Raw genomic sequence first — 27,748 nt, 5'->3', positions numbered from 1 at the left:
CTTGTTTTTAAAAAGCAGATTAACTGGGGAACTAAGTCTGGTAAATATGTTTGATACTTGTCTGCCATTATATTGCACAATCCATTATATAAATAGTAACAAGCCTTATAATGCTACTTTGTTATATAGTTATAGCACATGACTCGGCTTTTCTTTTTTAGATCAAAGTTTCAAAAACAATTGGATTGCATTATGCTGTAGTATTTAGTCACCCCATGTTTTAATAAATCAAAACAGTTCTGAGTAACAGAAATATTAACAGTCATGGATTATTCTATATTACATTTGTATGATTTTATTTCTCTTTGAAAATGAAAAGCTAGGGAGGTGTACAGCTGTAACTCATCTACAGGCCATTGAAATAATTACCAACTGTTCCCTTCATCAGTGTTACTGTAATTTGTCTCCAGTAAGGTGTAGACAAAGAGCCATCTGAGGAGAATTTCCATCATGTGAATGGCTAATTACATTCTGGGCTATAGATTAAAGACAAATACATTTTTAGGAATTAATAGTATTTGAATGTCCATTTTTCCACAGAGTTGGTCAAATGAAATAAATACTTATGTTCTGTATTTCATGTATGTTTGATAAGACTTCAATTTACAGGAAATCAGCAGGCTCTGTACTCAGTACAGTACTGTATCAAGACATGGATTGGGACCAGTTTGACATGAACCCCAAAGTGATAGCTGCTGTTAAGAAAGGTAATTTAATCCACCTGTATGTACATTCCTGATTTGCTATTACCATAGTATCTATCTGTACATAATCATATCCATACTGGAAATGTAATATAAATACTTGGTGAGACAGTGTGTATTTGCAAGTGATACCCTCTTCTCCCAATGATCCAATGGTGATCTTTCCAAACAGTTTATAATCTGTTTTTGATAAACCCCAAATGCATGCTGCCTTCCATGTCGAAAGCTTGTCAAGAGTAGTGTCCTGGCTTCCAAGCAGTCAGGAAGAGGTTGGAATACTGGAGTTTGTTCTATTAGGAAAGAAATGAATGGACACAGGCTATCCTTTTCTAGTCTAGTCAATTTTATTTGCAATGTGCATTTAATTTCTGTTGTCTTCTTCAAGAAGAAGTTAAAAGTCAAAAGCAGCCACAGAGTTTACATACAAGTAACTCCATTTTGGTGCACCAGAAGAACATTATAGTGAAACTGCTTCTCTATCAGAGCCTTCTCTCAAGCACCACTTCCATCTGATGTTAAAGAAGATAATGCTTTAAAGCCTTCCAAAAAACATTAAGTCCCTTTCCATTCAAAATCACTGATGATCATGATAATATAAACAAAACTTGTAACTTTTTTTTAACCAATACTCTCAGTAAATTAACCATAAGTGGAAGTCCTTTTCTTTTGTAAGGTTATAGTCAATCCAAAAGCATTTATGAGAATTTCTCTAATTTCAGCTAATATAAAATCAGTAAAAGAGATTTTGAATCTTTCTGGAGCAGACTTGCAAAGGCTGACAAAACTGTCCAGTATGGATGTACAGTGCTTACTGAAAACAGTCTCTGGTACACTGAGGAAAAGCTGTGTGCTTACAGGTAATACTGTCAATACAGATAATTTACATAATTAAAAACCATTCTAGACTTTTGAGCTATAATTAAAGGTTTACATTTATTGCTTAAAGATCTATTGTTGAAGTAGAATACACCATTTTTTTTATAGCAGGTAATAGTATCGATAAATTATTGATAAACTATTTCTCAAAGTTAAGTCAATTGTTCAGGAAATAAAAAGCTGTAAATTCCTGTTACTCTTTAGTAGATGCTTTTATAGTCTGAAAGGGCCTGATCCTGTGAAGTGCTGAATGTAAATAGAAGTGGATTCTACTCAGTCTTCTAGGGTCAAATAATTCCCCTACATGGAAATCTTGGCTGGGGGACAGGACACTGCAAGATTCCCTTCTTAGAATTTCCACCAGAATATTTCATAGGGCAGGGATTGCCCTCCTCTAACGGAATGGGCTAGGAGTTGAGCAATTGACCCCCCCCCCCCATTTCTTGTTATCTGTGTGGATCTTTAAAGCTCATCCAGAAGTACAGAGCCTTCTATGTTTTCACACTGCTTCCTGACCCTTAGCAGCTCTCTTCCACTTAGGGTTGTCAGGTGTCCGATTTTCGACCAGAAAGTCCAGTCGAAAAGGGGACCTGGCAGTGTCCAGTCAGCTGTACTGATCAGACACTAAAAGTCCGGTTACCGCGGGGCAGGGGGAGGAATGGGGTCATTAACCTGTGCCAGCGCTGCTCAGCCGGGGCCACCTTCTACCTGCAGTTAAGCTCCTTGTCAGGCTGCAGCAGCTCTCATTTCAGTCCTGGAGCAGAGGGAGCCCAGCTGGAGGGGGAAGTGTGGGATGTGAGTGACAGGGGCAGGGTCTTGGGGGGGAAGAGGCGGAGCAGGGGGCGTTGCCTCAGGAGTCTGGTCACCAGCTATTAGAAAGATGGCAACTCTGTTTCCACCTCCTGGTCATATCTGCTTCATTGAAGTCATGCAGACAAGATTTTCCTTGCTGGAGCTGTCCCCCAAAGTCTCCTTAAAGGACAGGAAGAGGGGAGAGTTCCAGAGCATGGAGGAGATCAGCATAAATGCAAGCTGTACCAATTTATAAGCAGACTTCTCAGTTGGTAGATTGTTAGTTGTGGGGAAAACAGGCTGAATCATGCTTACATCTTGAAAAAAATGTCAATCATAGAGCTATCTAGACTGTGGCAGCTATGTTATGTTGTCCCTTATTAAGAAAATGCTAAATAGAATTCTTTCTTTTAAAAAATATCCTCCAGCACTTCAGCTGTACCAAGACAAAGATCACTGCACATCCCAACACCAGAAACTAAGCCTGGGTTGCTCACTACTAGATAGCTTATTAAGAGGTGGCATTCCTGTGGTGGGGATCACAGAACTTGCTGGTGAGAGCTCTGCTGGGAAGACTCAGATTAGTTTGCAGCTGTGCCTTTCTGTGCAGTATCCTTATGAATATGGAGGATTAGAATCTGGTAAGTACAATACACTTTCTGATTTACTTATTGTTTTAAGAAGTATGCTAGGTTTAAGATAAGTAATTTTTGTATTGCAGTAAATATTTGTATCAGTGGATTTCTGATCATTTGCAGCATCATTAGCAGTAAGATGAGAAACTGGGCATTTGGAAAAGAAAAGCATGCTGTGTACATTTCCACATAATACTTTCCACTCTTACTACTGGCTGCTGAAGGCACACAGATTAGGGTGCCTGTGTGGCTAGAATCAGACATGACTTTCCACTGAGTTATGATTGACTTTTTCCGTCAGTGATCAAGGGTAGTAGGAAGTTTGTTAATCAAAATACATAAGACATATAAAGATGGAGTGTGTTAGGTTTCAGCATCATGACCATCCCCTGCCTCTTCATGAAAACTTACATGACAAAACAGTCCACATGATAGCTATTTTTACATTAATATCTTAGGAATGTGCTAAGTATCCCTTACGTAAAACAGGGGTTACAGTATCCCATGATATACAGGACAAAACTGATGGACATATAGTCAAAAAAGTCATAGGCATTGTGTTGTACCCTAAATTTTCCCACTTCTGTGCAAGTAAGTACATAACCATTATTATTGTAGAGCCAACGATAGGTTATATTTTTTGTTTGCATTTTTGTACTTTGTTGGGGAGGAAGAAACCTATGTCAATTCTGAGAACTCATTAGTCTGGTCTTCTTTATGACTAATGTTTTGGCTAGGATGTTGTTCTGCCTCCCATGCAGCATCGTGTTTAACTTCGAAGCTCTCACAGTTTGCTGTGCGAAACTTGCTCAGCTTGTTTCCTACTGTGTCCAACCACATGGAAAATTCTTGAAAAGTCAAAAGGCAGGGATGGCTTTTCTGGCAGAAATTAGTCCTTGGCTTACATTTTTTCGCTCTAGGTTATATCAGTAATCAGAGCAGAAGCATATATGATTTTAGTCCTCCCCTTCAGTTCCTTCCTTGGATGCTACTAAGTGTTACATGTGTCAAAAGTTCAGATCTATGCTCATTTACAAGACCAGATTTTAGCACCTCGTCCTAGTAGATACCAGGGCTATAAGAAGAGCTCAGCAGTAAGCTATACAGCTCAGGGAGGCATCGAAAGACAGTTTTAATAGTGAGCCACAGTAATATGTATTGCTGTAGTGTGTTCTCCCTGGCAGTGTTTTTTGCACTCCAATATGAACTTTGTAATGAGTGCCGTGTGTGTAGTAATATAACATTGCACATGCACCTATTGCTATTATCTCTGAATGATGTGAGAGCCACCCAGCATATACTGTGAAATAATAACGATGAATTCAGTTTCCATATCTAAATTTTTATTCCAAACCCAAGCAAACAGACATATTTATAACTGAATGAAACTTTATAAATACAGGGAAAGAACAGTCATTTTCATTCCACGAACACATACATCACCCGTGTCTCTCACAGGTCAGTGTTTTGGGATCTTTGGTTCCCACAGTCAAGTGCTGAAGCGGCTCCTGGGGTGGAGGCTCCACCAAGTGTCCTCCCTCCTCGGTGGTCAGCCTAGAATGATTCCAGCCAGGGCAGCACCACCTCATGGAGCTAGTGGGGGGGGCTCTGGCCATGAGCTGCAAGCGCTGCTCTTATGGATACTGCTAGGCAAAATTCTCTGGCTCTGATGCACTGGGTGCGCACACACACAAAATAGAATACATGGCTGCACCTACTCGAAGAAGAACAGCTGGAGTGGGTTTGTATGACTGGACTTCTTTAAATCCAGTGAGGGGTTGATTACTGGTGTGTAAAGTATGGTAAAAGTGCACACCCATTTGACACCTGTAAAGATGCAAAGGATGAGTTTTATTGATCGGTGTTGTTGGTATATAAAATAAATGATGCAGCATTGGTGTATTTGTCATTGAGATATGATCTTCATAATGTGTCTACACAGCAAAGGCATAAGCCAGGGACCATTCCTCAGTCCTGTTGGGTTCTGGGTAGGTTAGCTAAAGGACCCTCCCCCAGCCTATTGGGAGGATCCACTGAGCCTGGGACTCATATAATTACGGGGAGACAACAGAAAAAACAACAAGGACAAGTGTGAAGGTCAAAGGGTCAAAAAAAGGGACCTTGAAGAAGACACCGAGTGTCAGACAGTTATGTAGCTAAACAATAAAAGTGTCATCTGCTGGGTCAATGAATAGTGCAAAGAGGAGTCTGTGAAACCAAAGGATGTGATCATTGCACTGGGCACCAAAAGAACAGCTGGCAAGACTGCTGTGATTGTAGCTATATCTTTTGTTGGATTATCAAGTTTAAGTAAAAAAAGTAAAAATTGTCCTTTTAACGTTACCAAGATTTTGAGAGAGTTCTCAGAAGAAAATATTCCCTAATTTGAGTGTTCATTGCTAAGCAGAAAAAGGAATTAATTTTTAAAATGTATATGTATATGAGTCGTGTAATATCAGAGGTTGTTTGTTTGTTTTTTTTTCTTATTGCAGGTGCTGTCTACATTTGCACAGAAGATGTTTTCCCAAATAAACGCTTGCAGCAACTGATTGATCAACAACATAAATTTAGGGCAGATGTTCCACTTGATGTCATACAGAAAATAAAATTTGGAAACAGTGTTTTCATTGAGCATGCCGCAGACCTTGTAAGTAACAGTGCAACTTACAAATAAATTACTTGGGAACACTAAATCCAATTAGTGCAGATGCAAACAAATAGTACAGGGGCCTAACTGAGGCAGTAGCGCTCACAAAGATGACAAATAAATCAAGATGATTTTCTGTGTATACCAGCGTCCCAGTCTCTTCATATTGTATTGAGGAGACTGATCCAAGTTTTCAGAGATTTAATTGTCTCATACAAAGTTTCATTTTGAAAAGGACAAGAGATCTTTACACACTAACATTCAAATTCTTCCAAAATCCATTATACTTTTTCTAGTATATGAGGCATTACACCTCGTTCACACTAATGCCCAGGCGTTTCACCAAGGCACAACAGGCATTCATCTTCTCACCGAAGTGGAGTACCAGGAGTGCTCTAACTGTGGAGTCAGAGCGCTCTACGTGCCTTGCCAGCGTGGACGGGTAGTGAGCTAGGGCTCCCGGGGCTGCTTTAATGTGCTCTAAGTCGCAAGTGTAACCAAGCCCCTAGTGTTTAGAGAACTTGTTGGTACTAACTGAACTACAGACAGGTCCAACTCTAGGTGTTTTGTTGCCCAAGGTGGAAAATGTTTTCAGTGCCCCGCCCTCCTCAAAGGCACAAGCAAAATCAAAAAATACCTCATGTGTTTGGCATTCCTAAATGCAAGGATTTGTATCCCTGAATGTTGGCACCCATGGGCTTGATCACCCTCTCCTAGGTTCAGCTCTAGTTACAGCAGCATATTCTTTTGAGCTGATCTTATGTAATTGATGATATTTCAAAAACCACACATCTGAGTTGCCCTTTGTCACCTCAATGTTTTATATAAGCATAAATGAGTGACTGGTTTAATTTTCCTCTTGCACATAGCCTCCCTCATGTATGGATTTTTGTAATTATATTTAGTGCTATGTGGGATCAGAAGTTTTTAAAATATCAAATAATTGCTTTAAAAATTTAGGGTAGCTTTTCCACATCCAAAACTTCTGAGAAGCATTCCCAGTCCATCAATATTTTAGTGAACTGTTTATTTATAACCTGAATCATAAATAATTTATAAAGCATCGATCTAAATGCCCAGCCAAAGCCACTTTGACGTCTCTCCCATTTTCATGAGTAGCACATCAGGCCAGTGGAAAGGTCTTTGCAACACTGGAAAGGGGAAATGCAATACAAGCTTCTGATCAGATCTGAAATGGTGGATCTCTCAGTTAGAGGATAGTTTTCACATTATGCTTCCTGTTTGGCCTTTTTCAGACACACACATTCTCTCTCTCTCTCTCTCTCTCTCTCTCTCTGTGTGTGTGAACCCTGCTTGCCTGGGAGATTTTCCCATTTCAATGCTCCATCTATCAGACCCTCGCCCTGTATGCGAGAAGAGATGGACCAATCCATTCTTAGACTCTTTTACTATCAGAAATTGTAAAACTCAGTTTACCTGTTCCAGAAATTGTGAGTTCACTTGGTTTTGGGCAGGAACTGTTGAGGTTCTCTTAGGTTCCTAAGGACTAATTTAGCTGCCCAGAACCAGATTTATGAGAATCTGGCAGGCTGAGAACTGACGCTATGATCAAAGGCTTCCTTAGGATGTAAGGGTACTATACCTATCTCAGTTCTATTGATTCTGAGAGTCACAGATCTGAAGATTTTTGCTACACAGCCTCTGTAGGAGAAAGGTGTTGCATTTTTGCAGATCGCGGATTGGATGTGGATACAATTTTTGTATTGGTGCAGGGCTCTATTCATCTGTCTTCCATTGAGCTACTCTGCTTCCATTTTTAAGCTCTACTTCCACCATGGACAGGCTTTACAGGTGCAGTGGGGTGGGGCTGCCTGGGCCCAGAGGAGCTCCTTAGCCCCTACTTCTCCAGTGTGGGGTTTGTACACCCCATCACAATTCCAGAGGCAGAACTCTAATTTCCAGGAATATTCCAGTATTCCCATTCTTTGCCATGGTCACATGTCTCTTTACATATACCTCTGCATCAAAGAAGACCTTTAGCAATACCCCGAGGCATTTCTGTGGTAGCAAGTGTTCCATTAAATGCCTACCTGTCATGATTATTCTCATTGAATGGTTGGGTGTCTGTTTGGGAATAGACTTTACCCTCAGTAGCGTGGCTGGGTGGTTCTTTTCTAGTAGTTGGCACAAACAAGGGTATTTTCATGCGAATTTAGAAGATGTGTGATCACTGAAGCCTTGATATATTTTAGACCTGAAAATTTTCCTGTAGTGTAGAGATTCCTTACTAGCACAGTTATGTGATACCTTTAAATACCATGCTATATATGAGGTCTCACCAAGGCACTGTATGACTTTGCTGCCTTTTCTTGATGCTCAGGTGTTCGTAATCGCTCAGTATTTTCCAGATGCCTTATTTCATAAGACAGAGTACGAACATGCCCCCAGGGAGTTCCCTTATCACCTTCCTGCCATCTGCAGTAGCACTCCTAGAGGATGTAAGCAAGGGCTTCTTCAACTTGATTTCCATCCATTCCAAGGTTTGTGATCTCAGTGAAAGATGTGATTCCACATAAAGATACGGGAGCTGAGAGCTATTTCTCTGACTTGCAAGGCTTTTCTTCCCTTCATAAAATCCAAATCTGTCTAAATTTGTAATGGACAGCATTATGTGAGTATGTTACACAGATCACTCAAGAGGGGTTTGCTCAAACCAGTTGTCAGGGAAATTTCCTCTTAAAAAAAATTCACTGTCCTCATTGGATGGGTCTAATATCTCACCTACCAGTGAAAGATTATTGGTAGATTTTTTTGAGAAGAATTTTCATTGAACAGTACAAGTGCATTAGCGAGGGCTCCATTTTACAAAAAGAAAAGGAGTACTTGTGGCACCTTAGAGACTAACCAATTTATTTGAGCATAAGCTTTCGTGAGCTACAGCTCACTTCATCGGCATCCGATGAAGTGAGCTGTAGCTCACGAAAGCTTATGCTCAAATAAATTGGTTAGTCTCTAAGGTGCCACAAGTACTCCTTTTCTTTTTGCAAATACAGACTAACACGGCTGTTACTCTGAAACCAGGCTCCATTTTATATTCTTTTGTTCCACAAGTGGGTAAATACCAGTTAATTCCCAACAGGAAAACAATGCTTGCGTATGGTTGTGATCCAAAGTCAAACACATCCTAACATGAATATCGCACTCTTTTCCTGCACCAAGAGCAGGAACTTAACTATATGTTGACCCTTATTCTACTGAATTAAGAGATGATTTAAAAAAAAAAATGTTGCTCCAGTTGGTACCAAGTTGCTATCATTAGCCATGGTTAAAGATTGGCAATTCTGTCATCAATATCATAGAGATGTCATAGGGTTGGCTGCCTTCTAAGTGCCCCCTTGTGGCCATGGGTGCCTTCACAGTGTCTTGCTCCTGTTTTCCCTTCTTCAGGTCCCTTTAAGAACTCACCAAGTTTAAAAGAAATTTAAAGCAATCCCCACAAAGGATCCTCTTTATTTAGTTTTTGGTCATACTCTTGCCCTCTGGACCTCAACTCCTGTTCAGTCTCTCACACAGTAATCAAAAATGACACACAGTCCTCGAAGAACAAAATATAAACTCATGAGGTCTGTGTCTCAGTCTCTACCTTGCTTCTTGGAGAAGGTCTCACCCAGGCTTCCCTGCTTGGAGATCTTTCTTCTGCTTATTCAATAGGTTTCCTGCCTCTGGCAATTTCAGTTACTCTCTCAACCAGCCCCACATCTGCAGCATCCTGCTGTCTTTTATATTAGATTAGCTGATTCAACCCCAATGTGGCTTGTCCTGTAATCAGGATTGGCTTAGCCCCAGGCTTTCCAGACCATTGGGGGCATTTACACTATGATATTAATGTTTATAAAGTCATTTTTTCCAAACTACTGAGTCCCCTGCCTGTGAGATGAGGTGGGAGTCTCCACCAAGGTTCAGAGTTTCTCTGGTTGACATCTTGATTCTAGATTGCTTGGTGTCTTGATTGTGAGTGTTAAGCTGAGGTCAAAAAGAATCTAGTGAAAAAACATGAATTTTTGATTAGTCAGATCTGATCTATGGCTTGAAAGAGATCTCCGATCTGGTCATCTCTTAAGTGAGTAGATCTGATAAGGTCCTTCTCAACTGTTATTTTACACTGTTTAAGTGGAGATGCCATTCTTGATACTCAGATAGTCATTAGGCTTGTATTTCAGTAACTTCTTTAAATTGCATTCTTACAGAACAGGTGGCCTTGCCCGCATCTCCATCCCAAGAATCTAAGACGTCTGCGATTTCCATCTCTTTCAGACCACTAGACTGTTTCTATCCCTGAGCCTCTTTTATATTCAGGGAAGCAGGTATCATATTTTTGCATATTCAGAGAACATTGTCATTATATACATCAGGCCAAAGCTTATCTACAAGTTTCCCCAATCCTTTGGAGAAATGGAGCTCACACGAGGAGCTAAAGGTTGTCCATCTGTCACATTGTGTTTTACAATTGTCATGACCTGACACAACTTCAACGTCCTGGAAGTTGTCAGTCTTCATCCAGAGCAGAGACCATGTCTGTGGCATGCCCTCATGCTGTCATCATCAGATCGTGTTGCATGACTGATACTGCAGCTAAATTAGAGAGACAGGGTGCTGAGGTGATATCTATTATTGGACAAACTTCTGTTGGTGAAAGAAACAAGCTTTCAAGCTTACACAGAGTTTTTCAGCTTCATGTAAGCTTTAAAATTTCTCTTACCAACAGAAGTTGATCCAATAAAATAATTCTCACCCACCTTTTCTCTCAAATATCTTGGGCCCAACACAGCTACAAGAACACTGGATACTGCAGCTATATGTGTTTTTAGCAAAAATATTCCATCATTAAGACTTGTTTTGGGAGAGCAAGATTGGTCACTTCTGTTCCTCTCAACCTGGCATCCAAAGCTGATGCTTGTTTGGCAGTCCTGTTGACCCTTGTTTACCTAGAACACAGTCCCCTTTCCTGGGCATTTTACTGCTTGCTACACTCCCACAAGTAGGAATATGCAAAGGCCATTTGAAGATGAAATGAAAGTTACTTACCTAAAACTAGAGTTCTTCGAGATAAGCCTCTGCATATTCGCACTCCCAGCCCACTTTCTCCACTTCTTCAGAGTCTCAGGTTAGGAATTCCCAAATTAGTGGAAGAAACTGAGGGGTGACTTGGATATTTCCCCTTTTATACTCTCAGAACTCTCCAGGTTGGGAGCGAGGAGGAGGTGCAAGTAACCCCAGTGGACACTGCTTTCCAGAAGGTTCCAGAAGCTTCCAGCTCAGGCACCTTCATCCCAGAAGTGTGACTATCCAGAGGCTCATCTCAAAGAACTCTGGTTGTGGATAAGTAACCTTCATTTTCTAATGGGCTCTAAAGGTTAAAAATAACATTTGTTCAAAGTACTAGATCAGTATTTTAAACATTCTGGTTTAAAGTAAATATAAGAACACATTGTATATGCTGATAATATTGCAAATTCTAATCTAAATGTCACATTTGTTGCAGTCCACACAACAATTGGCCCTCCTATGTTGGGAAACAATGGTAAAGATTTTATTCCAGTCCTATGAAATTATAAAATGCATTTATCATGGAGACAGTCTGCACAATAACAGCAGGAGTTCTGAGAAACATCTTATAATAGGATATACATAGAACCAAAGTATCCCCTCAAATAATAAATGTTACACATACTGACAAGGCAATAAATTGCAGCAATAGAAGTAAAATTTAAACCTAAAGCATACACATTTTTCCAGTGACAGCTGCTCCTGGTGCTGCTTCTCCTCCCTGCCCAAAAAAGACAGTCATTGCTGGCATCTGTACTCTGTGTGTGAAAATCTGCTTGTCTCGGGGAAAGTAAGAAACTATTAAAAATAAATAAATAAAAACCCAATCCAACTTTGTTGGCTGCACTATGAAATGGAACAATCTCTATTTTATTTTACATCCTCCACTCCCTTCCTTGTCAAAACCTTTGACATCTTGCATGCTGAACAATCCAGTTGTTCATGTGTCCTTGATGAGAGTAAGTTTTGGATGTTAACAAAAAGACCAAAGTATTTTTTGATAACTGGAAATGGTTAGAACCTGACAGATGTTCCACTAAGAGTATGTCTACATTGCAATCAGAGCTGCGATTGTAGCTCAGGTGGGCATACCTATGCTAGCTTTAATTTAGGTAGTGCAGCTAAAAATAGCAGTGAAGGTAAGGCAACACAGGCTACAGCACGGGCTGTACAAGCACACCCAGAACTCTGGGTACGTCCTCATGTTGTTAACTGGTGCTGGGGTCTGTTTTGTTAAATCTTCACTGCTATTTTTAGCTGCAGTAGCTAAATTAAAACTCATGGCAATGGCTCCCTAAACTGCAGTCACCTCTCCAATGCAGTGTAGACCACCCTTAGTGTACTGTGAACATAGTAAGTCGTCTCTCTAAAGAGGTCATCTATTCTGCTGAATGAATTCTTTTCAACAGTTAGAAACACATAGTTCTGATGATATTTGTGGGAAGAGCAAATCAGTTCAGTAAGGTGAAACCTACTATAATCCAGTTCCAAGAAATTCAGTCTAATTTTGACAGACATGGAATGTAGAAAGTCATCAGTGTGTAACCTCTAATCCTGGCAGAATGTTTATAAATCTTTAACTGTGTATTCGTATTTATGTGTGAAGAATGGTGTCTTCCACAAGAACAGTGCAAGGGTGTCAAGAGAATTCCCTCTTTGCTAAGATGAACAAGTGTTACATGTGATAGAAGAAAATTAAACTACTAAGTACCCAGTGGAGTGTAACTTCTATCTAAAATATTTTGGGGACTTCAGAAACATTCAGATGATGGAATTTTTTATCAATGGGGGAGGAAACAGGAGTTTCAGGTGTTACTAACTTTTACCAGGAGTTTTGGTTAATAGAGGGTCTGATATAATAGCTGTATATGGTACTATCTCAATTCCTTTGATGAAAGAACACGGTCTTTTCTCATTTATCAATACTCTGATGACTTATGCTAGCCTTGAATTAACTCCTCAACATTCAAATGAATGCAGAGTGGCCATGGAGTAGGACTGCACTATTATGTTCTTAGGTAACACTGGAATTCTATACGTGACTCAAAAATCCAGGCCAACCTTTTTCTTGACCTATTATGTGTTGTGCAGCTCCATTTACTTGACTGTGCTAGGCTGTATGTGGTGTAAACTAGTGCTGCAGTTGATCCTTTTTTATTGGAGGGTTGTTTGTTTGTTAAAAGTAGTCACAAGCAAGACAGCCAGACCTACACAGAAGAATACAATTGTGTCAAAGATCCATAATCTTGGCTTATGAATGTAACCTCCCATAAATAACCACAGAGCCAAGCAGTGAAATGACAGGTATCTGTCTTAAAATTTTATAGGTACCAGCATTCTAACTAGTTCTAATATTGAATGTTTGTATTTTGTGGTAGGACACATTCTACAACTGCATTGCTAAAAGGATTTCCGTACTGCTCTCAAGAGGCATGGTGCGTTTGGTGGTCATTGATTCTATGGCTGCTTTGTTTCGATGTGAATTTGGCGCAAAAGATTCAGTTATGAAAGCCAGATATCTGCAGACATTCGGAGCAAAACTTCACAGTTTAAGCAGTAGATTCAGAACGCCAATACTATGCATTAATCAGGTATGAAACCAGAAATTATTTCCTACTCTGCAGAACCGTTGAACAAACAAAATAAAAGAGACTTCTTGAAAAGAACCACAAACAGAAATGAACCTGACAGTATTCTTTTTGATCACACACTTTTGGTCTATGATCATTTTAAGGATTAATGGAGGAGTTTTATCATACAGAAACAAATTCACTAGTATTGAGACATCTGTTGGCCTGAAAGTATTTGTAGGAATGTTATACAAGCCAATTGATACATTCTGGAAGTGAAAACATATTTGTATTAATACAACAATTTCCTTCTCCCATGAAACTGAAAAACCTATATAAGAACTAGGAAAGTCAGTATGTCCTAATATTTTCCTCTCCAACATTTTAGGTTTTTATTACATCTAGTCAATTTATGATAGCTCTGGAGGCCTCTATCAACAGAACACGTACAACCCAGGCAGTACCAGTGGCCATTATGGTGACTTTGTGATGTGGAACTTAATCCACTTAACGTTGGTCCAAGGAAGTCATAAGCTTAATTTTTTGAGTAACATATGTAGGAAAATAATCTTACTTTTAAAAAAATATTTGAGGTATTAAAAGAAACTAGAATGAGCCAAAAGGGAACAATCAGTACAGAGAACTAATGGAAATATTTTCTTTAAAATTGGGACGAAGCATTGGATCTTAAACTTGCTTATGCAGCTTGATCTGTTTTTAGCTTGGTTTTTTCCTACTAATATTTTTGGAACACTTTTGGAGACAGTTTTTATTGTTATTTGTATCACGGTAGTGCCTAGAGGTCCCAGGTCCCAAAAATCTGATTTTGCAAGTTAGTGCTCAGTACATTAGGAAAAAAGGGCTGCTTGAGTGAGAAAATTGTCTTGTTTTAAAGGGATATTATCAACTTCATCATAATGACTAACTGAAATGTTCCAGTTGCTAATAAGGTGGGCTTTAAATAATGTCCTGAAATTTTTTTAAAAATTATTTTTATAAATGTTTTTGCTCCTCCGCTGTTAATGTTTGCAAGGGTCGTTTTTTGCTAAGGGAGAAAGTGGAGGAGAAGAGGAGAAAGTGAAAGTATATAGAGGAGAAAGTGAAAGTAACCATATGTAAAGCATTGTAAACTGCACAAAGTGATCAGACTGAAAAAAAAGATAATTTCTCTCACTTACGCTAACTTTGAAGGGGTCCCACAGGGACCGGTACTATCCCATTTTCTCTTCAATATCTAATGAGATAGGAGATGTTATCGACCCAGCTGCCAACACTGCTAATGACACTGAACTATATATCTCATTCACAATTCATGCAACTACTGTCACTACTAAAATGGCAGAATACCTACAAGACATTGGTTCTTGGATGAAGGTCTGCTGGCTCAAGCTGAACCCAGCAAGACCAAAGTGATGCTAGTCAGAGAGGGGAAGCATTTTGAAGAACTAGCCAAGACATTGTTTCTACCTTCCATTGATAACATAAAGCCTCCATCAAAATAGTGTGAAGCTTTGGCTTCTAGTCTGACTCATTAAACTTAGATGACCTTGTACCATCAGTATCTAAAAAAACTAGCTTCATCTCCAGTTTCTTAGGTAACTTTTTCCTTTTCTTCTGAACAAGAACCTGGCAATGGTCAATGCATTTGTCACATCTAGGGTGGATTACTGTAATTCACTGTATCTGAAGCTGAATGTGAAGACAGTGCATCAGCTCTAGCTGTTACAAAATGTGGCTGTCTGCATGTCTGTGGTTTAGGAGGCTGCCTGGAGTACAAGAGGCTTATGCTGAAGTCCCTCCATGGGCTCCCAGTCAACTTATGATGCCAATTTAAGGTTCTGGTCCTAATCAACAAAGCAACTAGTGGATCAAACTCCAACTCCATTAAAGACAAAAATTCTGTCTATGAACTATCGTGACAGCTGCAGTCCTCTGAGACAATCCAGAAAATGAAGCCCAGGATGAAGTTTGTGAGAGCTTGGGATAAAACATTCTCAGTCAAAGGGACCTACTATGAAACAAACTTCCAGAAGAGATTGGGCAAAGCCAGAATCTGACCACCTTTTAAAAAACACTGCAAAACTGTCTTCAAATTTTTTTTCCTCTATAATGATGACACAATGGTGACACCTCCTTGTACCACCATCTAAGGAAAGGAAAGAAAATCTAAAGGATCAAAACAAAAAAACCCCCATATTTTTATCCTGAAAAAAGGAGAAGTGCTAGATACTCCATGAAGTCAGGTAATGCCATTGATTTTACATGGAAGGCACTTGGAATACTACAGTGGTGGGCAGCAGAAAAAAAGCCTTAGATAGGCAACGTCTTTCAGATCTAATAATTTTAGGGATCACTTGTAACAATACTACAAGCTACAAGATCTAATAATTTTATTGTCACTTGTAACAATATTACAATATTTTCAAACAGAAATGATTCAGCAAGTTGATGGTAGCATCCCTTTAACTTTAGTCCATGATAAGATTGATAAACCTAAACCTAGGGCTCTGCTTCACTAAGCTGCTGTTAATTTTAAATGGCTGTACTAGAAAATGACAAGTTATTTCTATAAGATGAGACCTTCTCCCCACTAGAACCACCTCTGGAGAGGACACAGGAGGTGTGAAGCTGAGGCTTCCCTCAAGTTTCCTTTGAATTCTTGGTAGAATCTGTACTCAGAAGCATGATTCAGGCCCTAAACATAGTGGATTTCTGGGGATGTGAAGCCCCCTCAAGCCTCAGCACTTACTGTAGGACAGGTCCCCAAACTGTAGGGTGTGCCCCCCTATTGGGGTGTGGAAGAACATTTGGGGGGGTGAGGCTGGAGCCCAGGCCAGCCCCCACAGGCGGCAGGGAGGGAGTGCTGCCCAGCTCCGCTCCTGGCTGCCGGCCCTGTGCTCAGGGATCTGCTGCTGGCCCCAGGCCCTGGCTACTGGCCAAGGTCCCTGGCCGAGGCTCTTCTCCTGGCCCTGCCCCCAGCTGTAGCCCAGGCTTGGTCCCCTTACCCCTGTCCGCATCCCCTCCCCGGGAGCTGCTGCCCCGCTCCCGGCTTGGGGGGATGGGACACCGACGGGGGTAAAGGGGGGCATGAGGTAAAAATTTTGGGGACCACTGCTCTAGGACCTTCTGTCCTGGTCTCCTCTACAGTGCAGTTCCTGCAGAGCCTTGTCATGGATTCTGCCACTGGCCCCTTGGATATCCTTTAGAATGGGACTGTGCATTGTGGAGTCAGCTCTTTTTGGCCGTTTTTCCAGGGTTTTCTGGGGCAGCTATGCTGCAAATAAGGTGTCTGACAAGGAGGCAAGGGCAGGACAAGTATGTATCTTTTCAAAACTCTTCTGCATTGAGAAGATTCTCTGCTCTGCATCGGAGGTAGTTTGAGTGCTGGTTAGATCTGTCTTGAGAATCATGGAACAGTAGATTGGCTCTGGCCCGAGCATAGGTTAGAGAACCCTAAGGTTTGCACTGACCTGTCCCAAATAGACTGATTTCCATTTGGCTATATGCTACCCGAAGAGGGACATCCTTAAGGACTATCTTCTGACGAATGTGTAGTCTAAAAATGAATGTAGAGTAGCCTACAGGCTCCTCAGCCAGGTACTTATTACTGAACATTCTGGGAGGAAAGGAAAGGTTGAATGGGTAATATTTTGTACTGATCGACAATTTGTGTAGGTGTGCTTAAAAAAAAGTTTCCTAGATATTGCAGCAATAGTCTGGGGGAGGAATTTCTCTTGTTTGTTATTTTGGTCCAAAGTCCTCCATCTTTGGGGAGCACCTTTGGATTTGGAATGCTTTATTGGGTTATTTTCCTATGCTTTTGGCTGTTTAGGAAATCTTTTTTGCAGAAGGAACTTCCTTTTGCAAAGGAATCAGAAAGTATGCTAGATTTCTTCCAAGTGACTCCATCACTTAAGAACTTGAGATTGAACTGTAGTGCTTTATGTGTTTAGAGGTGGATTGGACCCCTCAGTTCCAAGTAGTATTTTGACCTTAGGACTGAAGAAATTGCTCAGGCAGGTCTGGTTTGACTCCCAAGAACTGAAGAGAACCAATGTGCCCTTGAGAAATTGTCTTTAGAGGAGTCTTTGCTGATGTGGTGGGATGCACAGGTCCCAGATTTATGTAGACAAAGTCTCTCTTCCTGGCAAAGCAAGATTCTGCAGATAGGGAGCAATTGTGGAAGAACTACCCTTCCAAATGTCCAGAAAGGGTCTCGTAGCAGCTTGAGCATCTCTTAGCCTTTGAATTGCTCCATTTGGACTGCTCTGCTGTAAAAAGAAACAAGTGAAGTGCAGAAGCCCAGTGGATGGGCTCATTTGGGGAAAAGGCTCCTGAAATTTCAGACCCCAAAGGCAAAGACGAATTGGGAGATCGGGACTGTTGTTTGCTTGCTGTAATCTCAAATTCATCTTTAGAAGCTGGGAATGCTGGATTGCCGTTCTGCTTAAAATGCTGGAGATAGAATCTGACACAAGGGTGGAAGGGTGAAGCCTCATGGACAGTCTGAACTGTCTCTGGTATTTGCTGAGAGAGAAATGCAGTCCAGTCCTCTGAGGAGGAGGTCAGGATCCAGAAAGCAAATGCATTTTTAATTAAAAAGTTTTTTAAAAATAACTAACTGGACTCCTTTTAAAATAAGACATGTAGCATATCCAGTAGGCTACAAAAATTGTAGCTACAGGAGGGAGCTGTGAATGTAATAATTTTTTTCTCATCTGTATCTTCAAGCTGTGCTTCTAAGAAAAAAATCCTAGTGTATACTAAGGGCTACATACAAACACAACAACTCTTTTAACTTAATGTGCTTTTGTCAACAGAAAGATGTTAAGAACAAAGATTTTTTATATGTTTCATCTTGGAAGATAATTAATGTGGTTGAGATGCATTCCTGGGAGGCAGGACACCTGAGTTCTATTCCAGGCTCTACCCCCAGTCTGAGTTTGTGAACTTGGGCAAGTCACGTAATCACTCACTCAGTGTCTTCACTTACACACATGTAAAATTGGGTTTATTCTTTTATAGTTCTTCAGATGATGGTACTATCTAGTGAAACTATTCTATGGCCCTTTTTAATTTTTAATTAATAGATTGGTACAAGCTGTGACTTAGTGAATAGTTACAGTGTTTAGGACTAAGTTTATACCCCATAGTACCCCTTCAATTTCAGCCTGGATAACTAAGGGTTGGGTTTTTTTGTTTTGTTTTTTTTAATTTAGCTTAAGTAATTGTGATTCAATATAAGGTCTTTTGTGTGTGTCACCCTCTTTCCCCACCTTTCCTTGGGTAAATACAAATATATATTCACAGTACAACTTCATTCAAAATCTGTTTATTACTTAGGTAACGGATGCAGTGGATGAGACAGATGTTTCTCAGAGCAATTTTGGGTAAGTAGTTCTCCATAAACTGAAATGTAATAATAGTACACACACACAAGGAAGATTTAACCCTGCACTCTTTCTTCTTTTGTCAGTTTATCCTCAGTATAATATATAGGAACATAGGAATTACCTTGCCACATCAGACCAGGGGTCATCTTATCTAGCATTCTGTTTCTGACAGTGACCAGTACCAGCTCTGGAGGAAAGTGGAAGAAATCCTATGGGATACAATTATGGAATAATCTGCTCCTAGGAGATATTTTTTTTTAATCATTAGGTATTAGTGATTGGTTTACACTCCAGCACATGTGGGATTATATCTTCTCTTGTCTGTCTGATGTAACTGTGGATGTTGTCACTTTCCATATAAATTTAAAACTTTATTAAAATCCTGTTTTGTTTTGTTTTAAAAAATGTAAAGATATAATTAACCAGCAGAACTTCATTGCTGCAAGATACCTTTGAGGCCAAAAGATTAGTAGGATTTAAGTAAGGCCTTGACATTTATATGAATGAGAACATTCCCACAGACATAAGGTCGTATTTTTAGAAGAGGAGATATAAATTTTGTGTTTCAAGGGCATGACATTGTTGACAGGGGACAGGGAGAAACTTCTTCTTTGGGCAGGTTATTCCCTGGCTACTGGAAGGTTATTTCCACTTTCCTTTAAAACAAATTTTATAAACAACAAATCAAGAAAAAAAAATTGAGGGTGTTAAATCTACCCTACCCTATGTAATGTTGCCTCTGATGGAGCCCAGGGTAGATGGCCCTGTAATTTGTATTTTAAGTGGCTGAAAATTGTTTGAGAGGATTTGTCCAGACAAGTGCCATCTCTGTGAAGCATTGCAGCTACTTATAGTTGAAGTGTAATTTCTAACGTATGTCTACTTAAAATGAATTAGCAATTTAGTGTGAAGCATCTTATGTTTCATGCATGCAAAAACTTATAAAACATTGTTTCCTTCTAGCTTATTGGATAAGAATGTTTCTCCAGCACTTGGGCTAACCTGGTCCAACCAACTGTTGATGAGATTGATGGCCAGTCGAACAACACAATCAGAACAGTCACCTGGAGGTGCATTACAGCACACTGGAAGTGTTTTGAGGACTTTAAGTGTGGTTTTTGCTCCTCATCTCCCTCAGTCCTTTTGCTGCTATGCAGTAAATTTGGAAGGTGTGAAAGGAGTAAAAGTGAAAACCCCCCTGTGAAAATGTTACATATCTATATACTCCAAAGGTAGATATAAAAGATTGTGAATCAAGAAGCCATTTGCCTAATTTTTTTTCATCTGTAGAAAAAAAGATGCCTAACATGTATATGGAAAATGTTACTTGGACAATACATTTTTATAACCATATTCTGAGAAAATACAGAAGCAGTGATAGAGAATAGATTTCTGTACCTACTTTTAGGTTCAGTTAGGTTTCCACCTCGATGCACCTATCTTGGAAAAGAAGGGATCTTAACAAAATATTACCTGCATCTTTGGGAGGCAGCCTGTACTAAATGCTGGCCTGCTTTAAACACTTACTGAAGTAGGCCAGCTGTACTTTCAAATGCTGACTCTAGCAGGGAAATACCATGTTTATAAAAAGAAAAGGAGGACTTGTGGCACCTTAGAGACTAACAAATTTATTTGAGCATAAGCTTTCGTGAGCTACAGCTCACTTCAACGGATGCATGCATTGGAAAATACAGTGGGGAGATGTATATACACAGAGAACATGAAACAATGGGTGTTACAGTGTGTGTGGTAACAAGAGTGATCAGGTAAGGTGAGCTATGACCAGGAGGAGGGCGGGGGGGGGAACCTTTTGTAGTGATAATCAAGGTGGGCCATTTCCAGCAGTTGACAAGAACATGTGAGGAACATGGGGAAATAGTTTTAGTTTGTGTAATGACCCATCCACTCCCAGTCTTTATTCAAGCCTAAGTTAATTGTATCCAGTTTGCAAATTAATTCCAATTCAGCAGTCTCTCATTGGAGTCTGTTTTTGAAGTTTTTTTTGTTGAAGAATTGCCACTTAAGTCTGTAATTGAGTGACCAAAGAGATTGAAGTGTTCTCCAACTGGTTTTTGAATGTTATAATTCTTGACGTCTAATTGTCACGATCCATTGTCTACAGCCCAGCTCTATGATACAACTGCATTTGCTCCAACCCCTCAGACAGAGACAAACACCTACAAGCTCTCTATCAAGCATTCTTACAACTACAATACTCACCTGCTGAAGTGAAGAAACAGATTGACAGAGCCAGAAGAATACCCAGAAGTTACCTACTACAGGACAGGCCCAACAAAGAAAATAACAGAACGCAACTAGCAGTCACCTTCAGCCCCCTCTCCAATGCATCATCAAGGATCTACAACCTATCCTGCAGGATGACCCATCACTCTCACAGATCTTGGGAGACAGGCCAGTCCTTGCTTACAGACAGCCCCCCAACCTGAAGCAAATACTCACCAGCAACCACACAACAAAAACACTAATCCAGGAACCTATCCTTGCGACAAAGCCCGTTGCCGATTGTGTCCCCATATCTATTCAGGGGACACCATAATAGGGCCCAATCACATCAGTCACACTATCAGAGGCTCGTTCACCTACACATCTACCAGTGTGATATATGCCATCATGTGCCAGCAATGCCCCTCTGCCATGTACATTGGCCAAACTGGACAGTCTCTACGTAAAAGAATAAATGGACACAAATCAGACATCAAGAATTCTAACATTCAAAAACATTACATTCCCTCTTATCCCAGTGATTTAGTGATTTAATACCTCTTTGAAATTACCCCACAGGACAGTCAATTAGTAGTCCTTATTTGAACATCCAAATATAGTCCTGGATCTTGCAGGTTACAACAGTTTATAATAATTTTCTTGAGCTTTCTGCACCCACAAAAAAAGTGATTCTAGAGTTTAAAACAAAAAAACCTTCCACTGTACAGTGAAGCACTTATCATACAGTCAAATAAAGTCAATGTTTAAGAGAATTTTTTACTGTATTTTATTTCATCAGCTATAGCTGTATAGAGGGTTCACATATCTTAAAATTGCATTTATGAACTACACTTTAATTCAATACAAGTTAGGTGGTGTAAAACCCATGAAAAGCAGATCTGTATACAGTGCTAAGTATTTATTTTGTGGGTGTTCCTTATTTTTCAGCAGAATATTATCAGCAATACAGGAACATACTGTAACTCTCCATTGTAAGTCACAGCTGTTCCAGAAGTTTTTTCTTTTATGTAATAAATGCATTTTATTTAGGAACTGTCCCTTATTATAGCTTTATTAATCTTTGGGTTTCACAACTGAGGTTTGCTTCTGTACAGGAAAAATACATGACTAAGTTGTTTTTACATGAAAGATTTACATTCTAAAATGCATAAATACACCCATCTTTATTTTACATAGAATTATTGTAAGATTACATGTAAATATTTTATTTTTGCACTTTGAAAATAAACATCAAATCAAACCATAGCTCTGTAACAGATACAAAGTAAAGAGACATTCAGTGGTAACAGGATATGCTTCTGGAACCAGATTGCTGTTGAAAATTAGAATGGTAGGACAGTTATTCTGTGCACTGTAAAGACACTGGTGTATAAAAAAGTGCATTTACGGAACTAAAGTGTTAACACAACAGATCTAGTTAAAAAGCCTAACCTTTAACTTCATGACAAGTTCTGCATTTAAATCACAGTGATTTACTGATATTTGTTACGATTAAGGTTTTGTTTTATTTTGAAGCTTTTCAGTTCTTACCCTTCAAGAAAGGAATTCAGGGTTCTGTTTCTCCTTCAACAGTTGGAAATATACTGTACAGTATTTGAGAGCTAAGATCAACACAAGCACCCTCAAAATCAGTCTTTGAAGGTTTTAAAACTAACGTTTGTAATCTAAATCCACAGATTTTTTTTTTTTTTTTTTACTTGGACTTAAAGGGAAAGGTGACATTAGAATCATAGAATATCAGGGTTGGAAGGGACCTCAGGAGATCATCTAGTCCAACCCCCTGCTCAAAGCAGGACCAATCCCCAATTAAATCATCCCAGCCAGGGCTTTGTCAAGCCTGACCTTAAAAACTTCTAAGGAAGGAGATTCTACCACCTCCCTAGGTAACGCATTCCAGTGTTTTATCACCCTCCTAGTGAAAAAGTTTTTCCTAACATCCAACCTAAACCTCCCCCACTGCAACTTGAGACCATTACTCCTTGTCCTGTCCTCTTCTACCACTGAGAATAGTCTAGAACCATCCTCTCTGGAACCACCTCTCAGGTAGTTGAAAGCAGCTATCAAATCTCCCGATTCTTCTCTTCTGCAGACTAAACAATCCCAGTTCCCTCAGCCTCTCCTCATAAGTCATGTGTTCCAGACCCCTAATCATTTTTGTTGCCCTTCGCTGGACTCTTTCCAATTTATCCACATCCTTCTTGTAGTGTGGGGCCCAAAACTGGACACAGTACTCCAGATGAGGCCTCACCAATGTCGAATAGAAGGGGACGATCACGTCCCTCGATATGCTCGCTATGCCCCTACTTATACATCCCAAAATGCCATTGGCCTTCTTGGCAACAAGGGCACACTGCTGACTCATATCCAGCTTCTCGTCCACAGTCACCCCTAGGTCCTTTTCTGCCCAACTGCTGCCTAGCCATTCGGTCCCTAGTCTGTAGTGGTGCATTGGGTTCTTCCATCCTAAGTGCAGGACCCTGCACTTATCCTTATTGAACCTCATCAGATTTCTTTTGGCCCAATCCTCCAATTTGTCCATTACTATCCTTAAAGACAGAGCCCTGAAAATCTGCTAATATCTGTGGACCAGATGTAGATACAAATTTTGTATCTGAGCAGAGCTCTACTTTAAAAGATGTTACTAACCTTCATTTTCCTCCCCAACCCAACAAAACCAAAATACCCTTAGTTATTTAATAGAACTTGAGCTGTGCATTCTTAATTTGTTAATTTTGTTACACCAGCCTCCAAGTTACATAGGAAAATACTTTTCATAATTTTAAAAAACTTCATAGAGCTTTAAGTTGGAGACAGTGTCTGATGAATACATCGAGATGTTGAAGATTCCTCATTATTTAACCAATTTTTAGTATTCTTTTTATATCAAATTGTATGTAGTTCTTAGTATACATTAACAAAACCAAAGTAGAACTAATCTGCCATACTTTTACAGTCCTAGGCATCTTCAGTGCTTTAAAATGCAGGTGGAATGTTAACCACTGAATTTTAGCTATGATCTTTTAATTTATTCCTATTTTAAAGCAGTCATAACAATTGTATTACAGGGATATAAAGAGTTTTGCCACTCTATCACGTAAGCCTTCATTTTTTCACCAAGAAGGTGTATTTTAGGGCTGCTGAACTCAGGGTGATGAATGTGAGGGTAACTTTTCATTTAGCTCGACTTTAAAAAAACAAAAAAAATACACTACTTACCTCTTCCACTCAAAGTACTCAGACTACAAATGATTTGAAACAAATGTAAACTTTCACAACTTCCCCTCACAAATTAACCATTTACTTTTTAAAGAGTATTTATACCCATGCATTTACAAAAATACATTTTTATCATAATGCAAAGTCTGTACTATAAAACTAAACTTTACACGTTCATGCTTTCCTTCCAATATTTATTCTTTTGATATAGGCAGACACTTTGATTACTAAAATGCAATACATACACTTAGCAGCTTTCAGACAAAGTAAGTGACCTAACTTGACAAAAACAAAATTGTACACTTGAACCTATCAAATACTGTAAACATCCATTAGATGAAGCACTGCATGCACACCCCATTTTAACAGTACATACATAACACAACCTTGCTTGGTTTTCTCTTTTGTTTTTTAAGTCAATGGAATCCTTTAACTGTACAGATTAACCATAGATACTTCAAGCTTAAACCTTTTGGAATTACTACCACTCATCCTTAACAAAATACAAAAGCATGAAAATAAATGTCAAACGTAGTTCATCCATAGTTTGTTTTAAATACTTTGCTACCACTGGGGACATCGTTTACAAACAGTAAACTGCTAGTTCAGTCACCCATCTACAAAGGGAGCTTATGAATCACTGCTAAATTTTACCATAATATTTAATTAGATCTTCAATCAAGAACAAATAGTGACAGTCCTGATCGCAAATGGTGCACAACATGACAGAGTCTGGCAAAAAAAATTAAAATGGAAGTGTCAACGATTATTTAAAAGTAAACTCAGAAGTCCACTTAAAAACAAACAGATGCATACACTGGCAAAGTAATTTTTTGGATCATTTAAACAGAAGGAAGTTTGATACCAAAATCCACAGAAAAATTACATAGATTTTGCAAGTTGTTAAAAGAGTGGTTTTGTTTGGGAAGGCGGTGTGGGATAGAAAAGTAGGTCAACATTTTAACCTTATGATTCCTTGACAGGATTTCTTTAAATAACATAAAGCACGCAAGTCACATCTGTAAGCACAGTACTAATAGTACCACCTACAATATTTTATTGAGCTATTTAAAAACCTAAAGTTGAGATTCCACTAACACCAGCGTCTGACATACTCTAGTTTTGAATTTTAAAGACCATTTAATAAAATGTATAGTTAAGCAGGTCTGAATTAAGTTTTAAATATTTAAACAGATTTCTATTTACACAACAAGTTCCAGTTCTTTGAGAGGCTGCAAAAACATTAATTCAAATTTGAAAGATAAAGGCTTGGAAACAAGTTCTTAGATTGCACCAAATATCTAATCTCAAAGTCATCTTTGGGTTAGAATAGCTACCTTTCTACAAAGTCATACCTTTATAGGTGCTCTTCACATTGGTGAAAGTCACGTTGGATGTAAAGGGCCTGTAAAAAGTCCTCTGGGCCACTATTACTGTGATATCTCCTCCTATACCAGCAAAGACTGACTTGTAGGGCAGGCCTTTGCACTAGAAATCCTTCGTAGACATTGCAAAAGGGACAGCTGACACAAAGCAGTTGTGGTAGCCCTGTGGCCTGCCCATCAGTTAGCAATGGATACCATCTTCTTACCCACCCAGCAACTGCTGTTTAGTTCCATGGGCAAAGCTAGTTTACTTCAAACTTTGTGCAGAGAACTATGAATCCACCAAACATATATGTGATGTTTTATTAAAATAATATAAGATCTCTAAAAAAAAAATTAAAATTCGAGCCCACATTATGTCTACATCTATAAAATAACTGAGCAACAATTTGTTCTCAAGTTCATCAATGAATTGCACTAGTCTGCGCTAAAACCACTACACATTAGCAGCATCTTGTTTCCATTTCTGGACTGTTTTTATGGCAAGTATACCATATATACAATTTTCTTCTTTACAGAGATGCTAATGAAGTACCTCATAGTAAACATAAGTGCATTACACATATAACTTGTTGCATCAGTCATTAAAATAAGCTTTAAAACCAGATGCAAGTTGGTCAAGCAGTTATAAAAGTATTCGGTCTAGTGAGTTCTTCACAGCCTGATCAAATACCAAAACTTATTGTTTACCTTCCTCTATCTTATCTCAATGTGTGTTAGTCTTGGATTAGTATTCCAGCTTGTCCCATAGTTATCTTTTTGTTCTGTATATTTCAATTATTTCTCTATATTCACAAACACATGCACATTTTTACCTTCTCCTTCCACTTGCATGTAAATAACAGTTTTCACCTGCCTGCAAAATTCTAAGTGTGGAGTTTTAAAAATCACATATTTTACAGAAAAAACAAACTGAAAATGTTAGTGTTCACAAGATACTTAAACATTACATACTTAGTCCCAGCAGCAGGCCTGAATACAGACAGCATATCTATTAATTGTATACAGATTAAAAAAGGATGGCTGATCAAAAATGTGACATGTCTGCCAAATAAGGGCATCTAGTGCTTCTGATGGGGCCCTAAACATATTAAACTTAAGTGGAGAGTTTCACAAGTAGGTCCTCTGCACAGCAGCTATTCCACAGTATAACAGCCTAGCATGCAGTCACCTGCTTCATTTGCTCCTGTTGCCATCAACTATTATGGAGAGAGGCAAGAGTTGAAACAAGCATGAAGAAACAATGGAGTAGTTTTAGCCTAAAGAGAACTAAGGGATAAGAACTTCAGCGGACAGGCACGAAAAGTGTCAGCAACCTGAGGCATAATATTTTGCATTAAAGCAGCAGCTGCTGCTCTGGGACAGTTGCACCCCACAGCTTCAATATGCATCTACTGTAAAAAAAAAAATACAGGCCAAAACGTTTGCCATTTCCCCCTGATCAAAATGAACTGTACGATTACCACTGATTACTGGGCCTTAAGACCTACATAAATAAATAAGATAGGAAATTTCATAGTTACAGGTATTGATAAGCATGCCACCTATAGTTAAGGTAGTCTAAGTGTTTCCATTACAAAATTTATTTTCTAGATCTACTGGTTAAGGAATCCAATATTTAAGCTCTACTTTTCAGGCAAGATATCTGAAATTGTGACTCTCAGTCATGCAAGGCAAAGTCACAGCAATACAGTATACCCCATTCTGAATTTATACAGTAATGCACATAACCGACACTTGTCTCATTCAAGCACTGTATATATTTTCTGCTACACATTTCATTTAATCTTTTTTCAAATATCAATATAGAGAACCTTTATACTCCTTTGCATTTTGGTATGTTTTATATGCATTTCTATTTTTTCAGTTTTCAGCTGCTGGGATATTCAGATCTGTTAACAGAAATCGACATACGTAGCATGAATGACAGCAGTGCAATGAGCAATATATATCATTTCTCTTTAGAAGAAAATATCCACTAACACTATGTTTAAAAATGTCACTACTATTTTAGAAAAGTAAAAACAGCAGTCCATTGCAAAAGAGTCTACAAATTAGATGTTCCTATAGAGACTGATAAGGAACCAAAGCTTTGAGAGTCTCAGTGCTTCTTTATTCACAAAGAAATTTTAGCTAGTTTCTGTCCAAGAACTTCAATGTGCCAAATCAGTGTGACTGGCACTCAGAGCTCTTGAGTCTGTCAGACAATTATTTCGTTC

General features: G+C 39.1%; 2 protein-coding genes across 9 annotated transcripts in view; one reads left to right on the top strand and one right to left on the bottom strand.

Moving 5' to 3' along the window:
- Positions 1–21,680, top strand: part of XRCC3 (X-ray repair cross complementing 3) — a 24,775-nt gene extending 3,095 nt beyond the window's left edge. For 4 of the 5 annotated variants that reach the window (XM_073349779.1, XM_073349777.1, XM_073349781.1 and 1 more), the window contains 8 exons: positions 610–707; positions 1,424–1,561; positions 2,801–3,013; positions 5,500–5,654; positions 13,100–13,312; positions 18,635–18,681; positions 19,648–19,916; positions 20,807–21,680. In XM_073349779.1, coding sequence (XP_073205880.1) covers positions 653–707; positions 1,424–1,561; positions 2,801–3,013; positions 5,500–5,654; positions 13,100–13,312; positions 18,635–18,681; positions 19,648–19,888 — 1,062 coding nt within the window. In that variant the 5' untranslated portion in view covers positions 610–652 and the 3' untranslated portion in view covers positions 19,889–19,916; positions 20,807–21,680. The remainder of the gene's footprint in view (positions 1–609; positions 708–1,423; positions 1,562–2,800; positions 3,014–5,499; positions 5,655–13,099; positions 13,313–18,634; positions 18,682–19,647; positions 19,917–20,806) is intronic. The other variant, XM_073349780.1, reaches the window with a different exon arrangement.
- The window catches only part of KLC1 (kinesin light chain 1), a 62,779-nt gene continuing 56,624 nt past the window's right edge, over positions 21,594–27,748 (bottom strand). For all 4 annotated transcript variants that reach the window (XM_073349766.1, XM_073349768.1, XM_073349767.1 and 1 more), the window contains one exon: positions 21,594–27,748. In XM_073349766.1, the coding sequence (XP_073205867.1) occupies positions 27,683–27,748 (66 nt within the window). In that variant the 3' untranslated portion in view covers positions 21,594–27,682.

The sequence above is a fragment of the Lepidochelys kempii genome, chromosome 6, assembly GCF_965140265.1.
Source record: "Lepidochelys kempii isolate rLepKem1 chromosome 6, rLepKem1.hap2, whole genome shotgun sequence".
In the NCBI taxonomy this organism is placed as follows: Eukaryota; Metazoa; Chordata; order Testudines; family Cheloniidae; genus Lepidochelys; species Lepidochelys kempii.
This window is presented reverse-complemented; position numbering and strand designations above follow the sequence as displayed.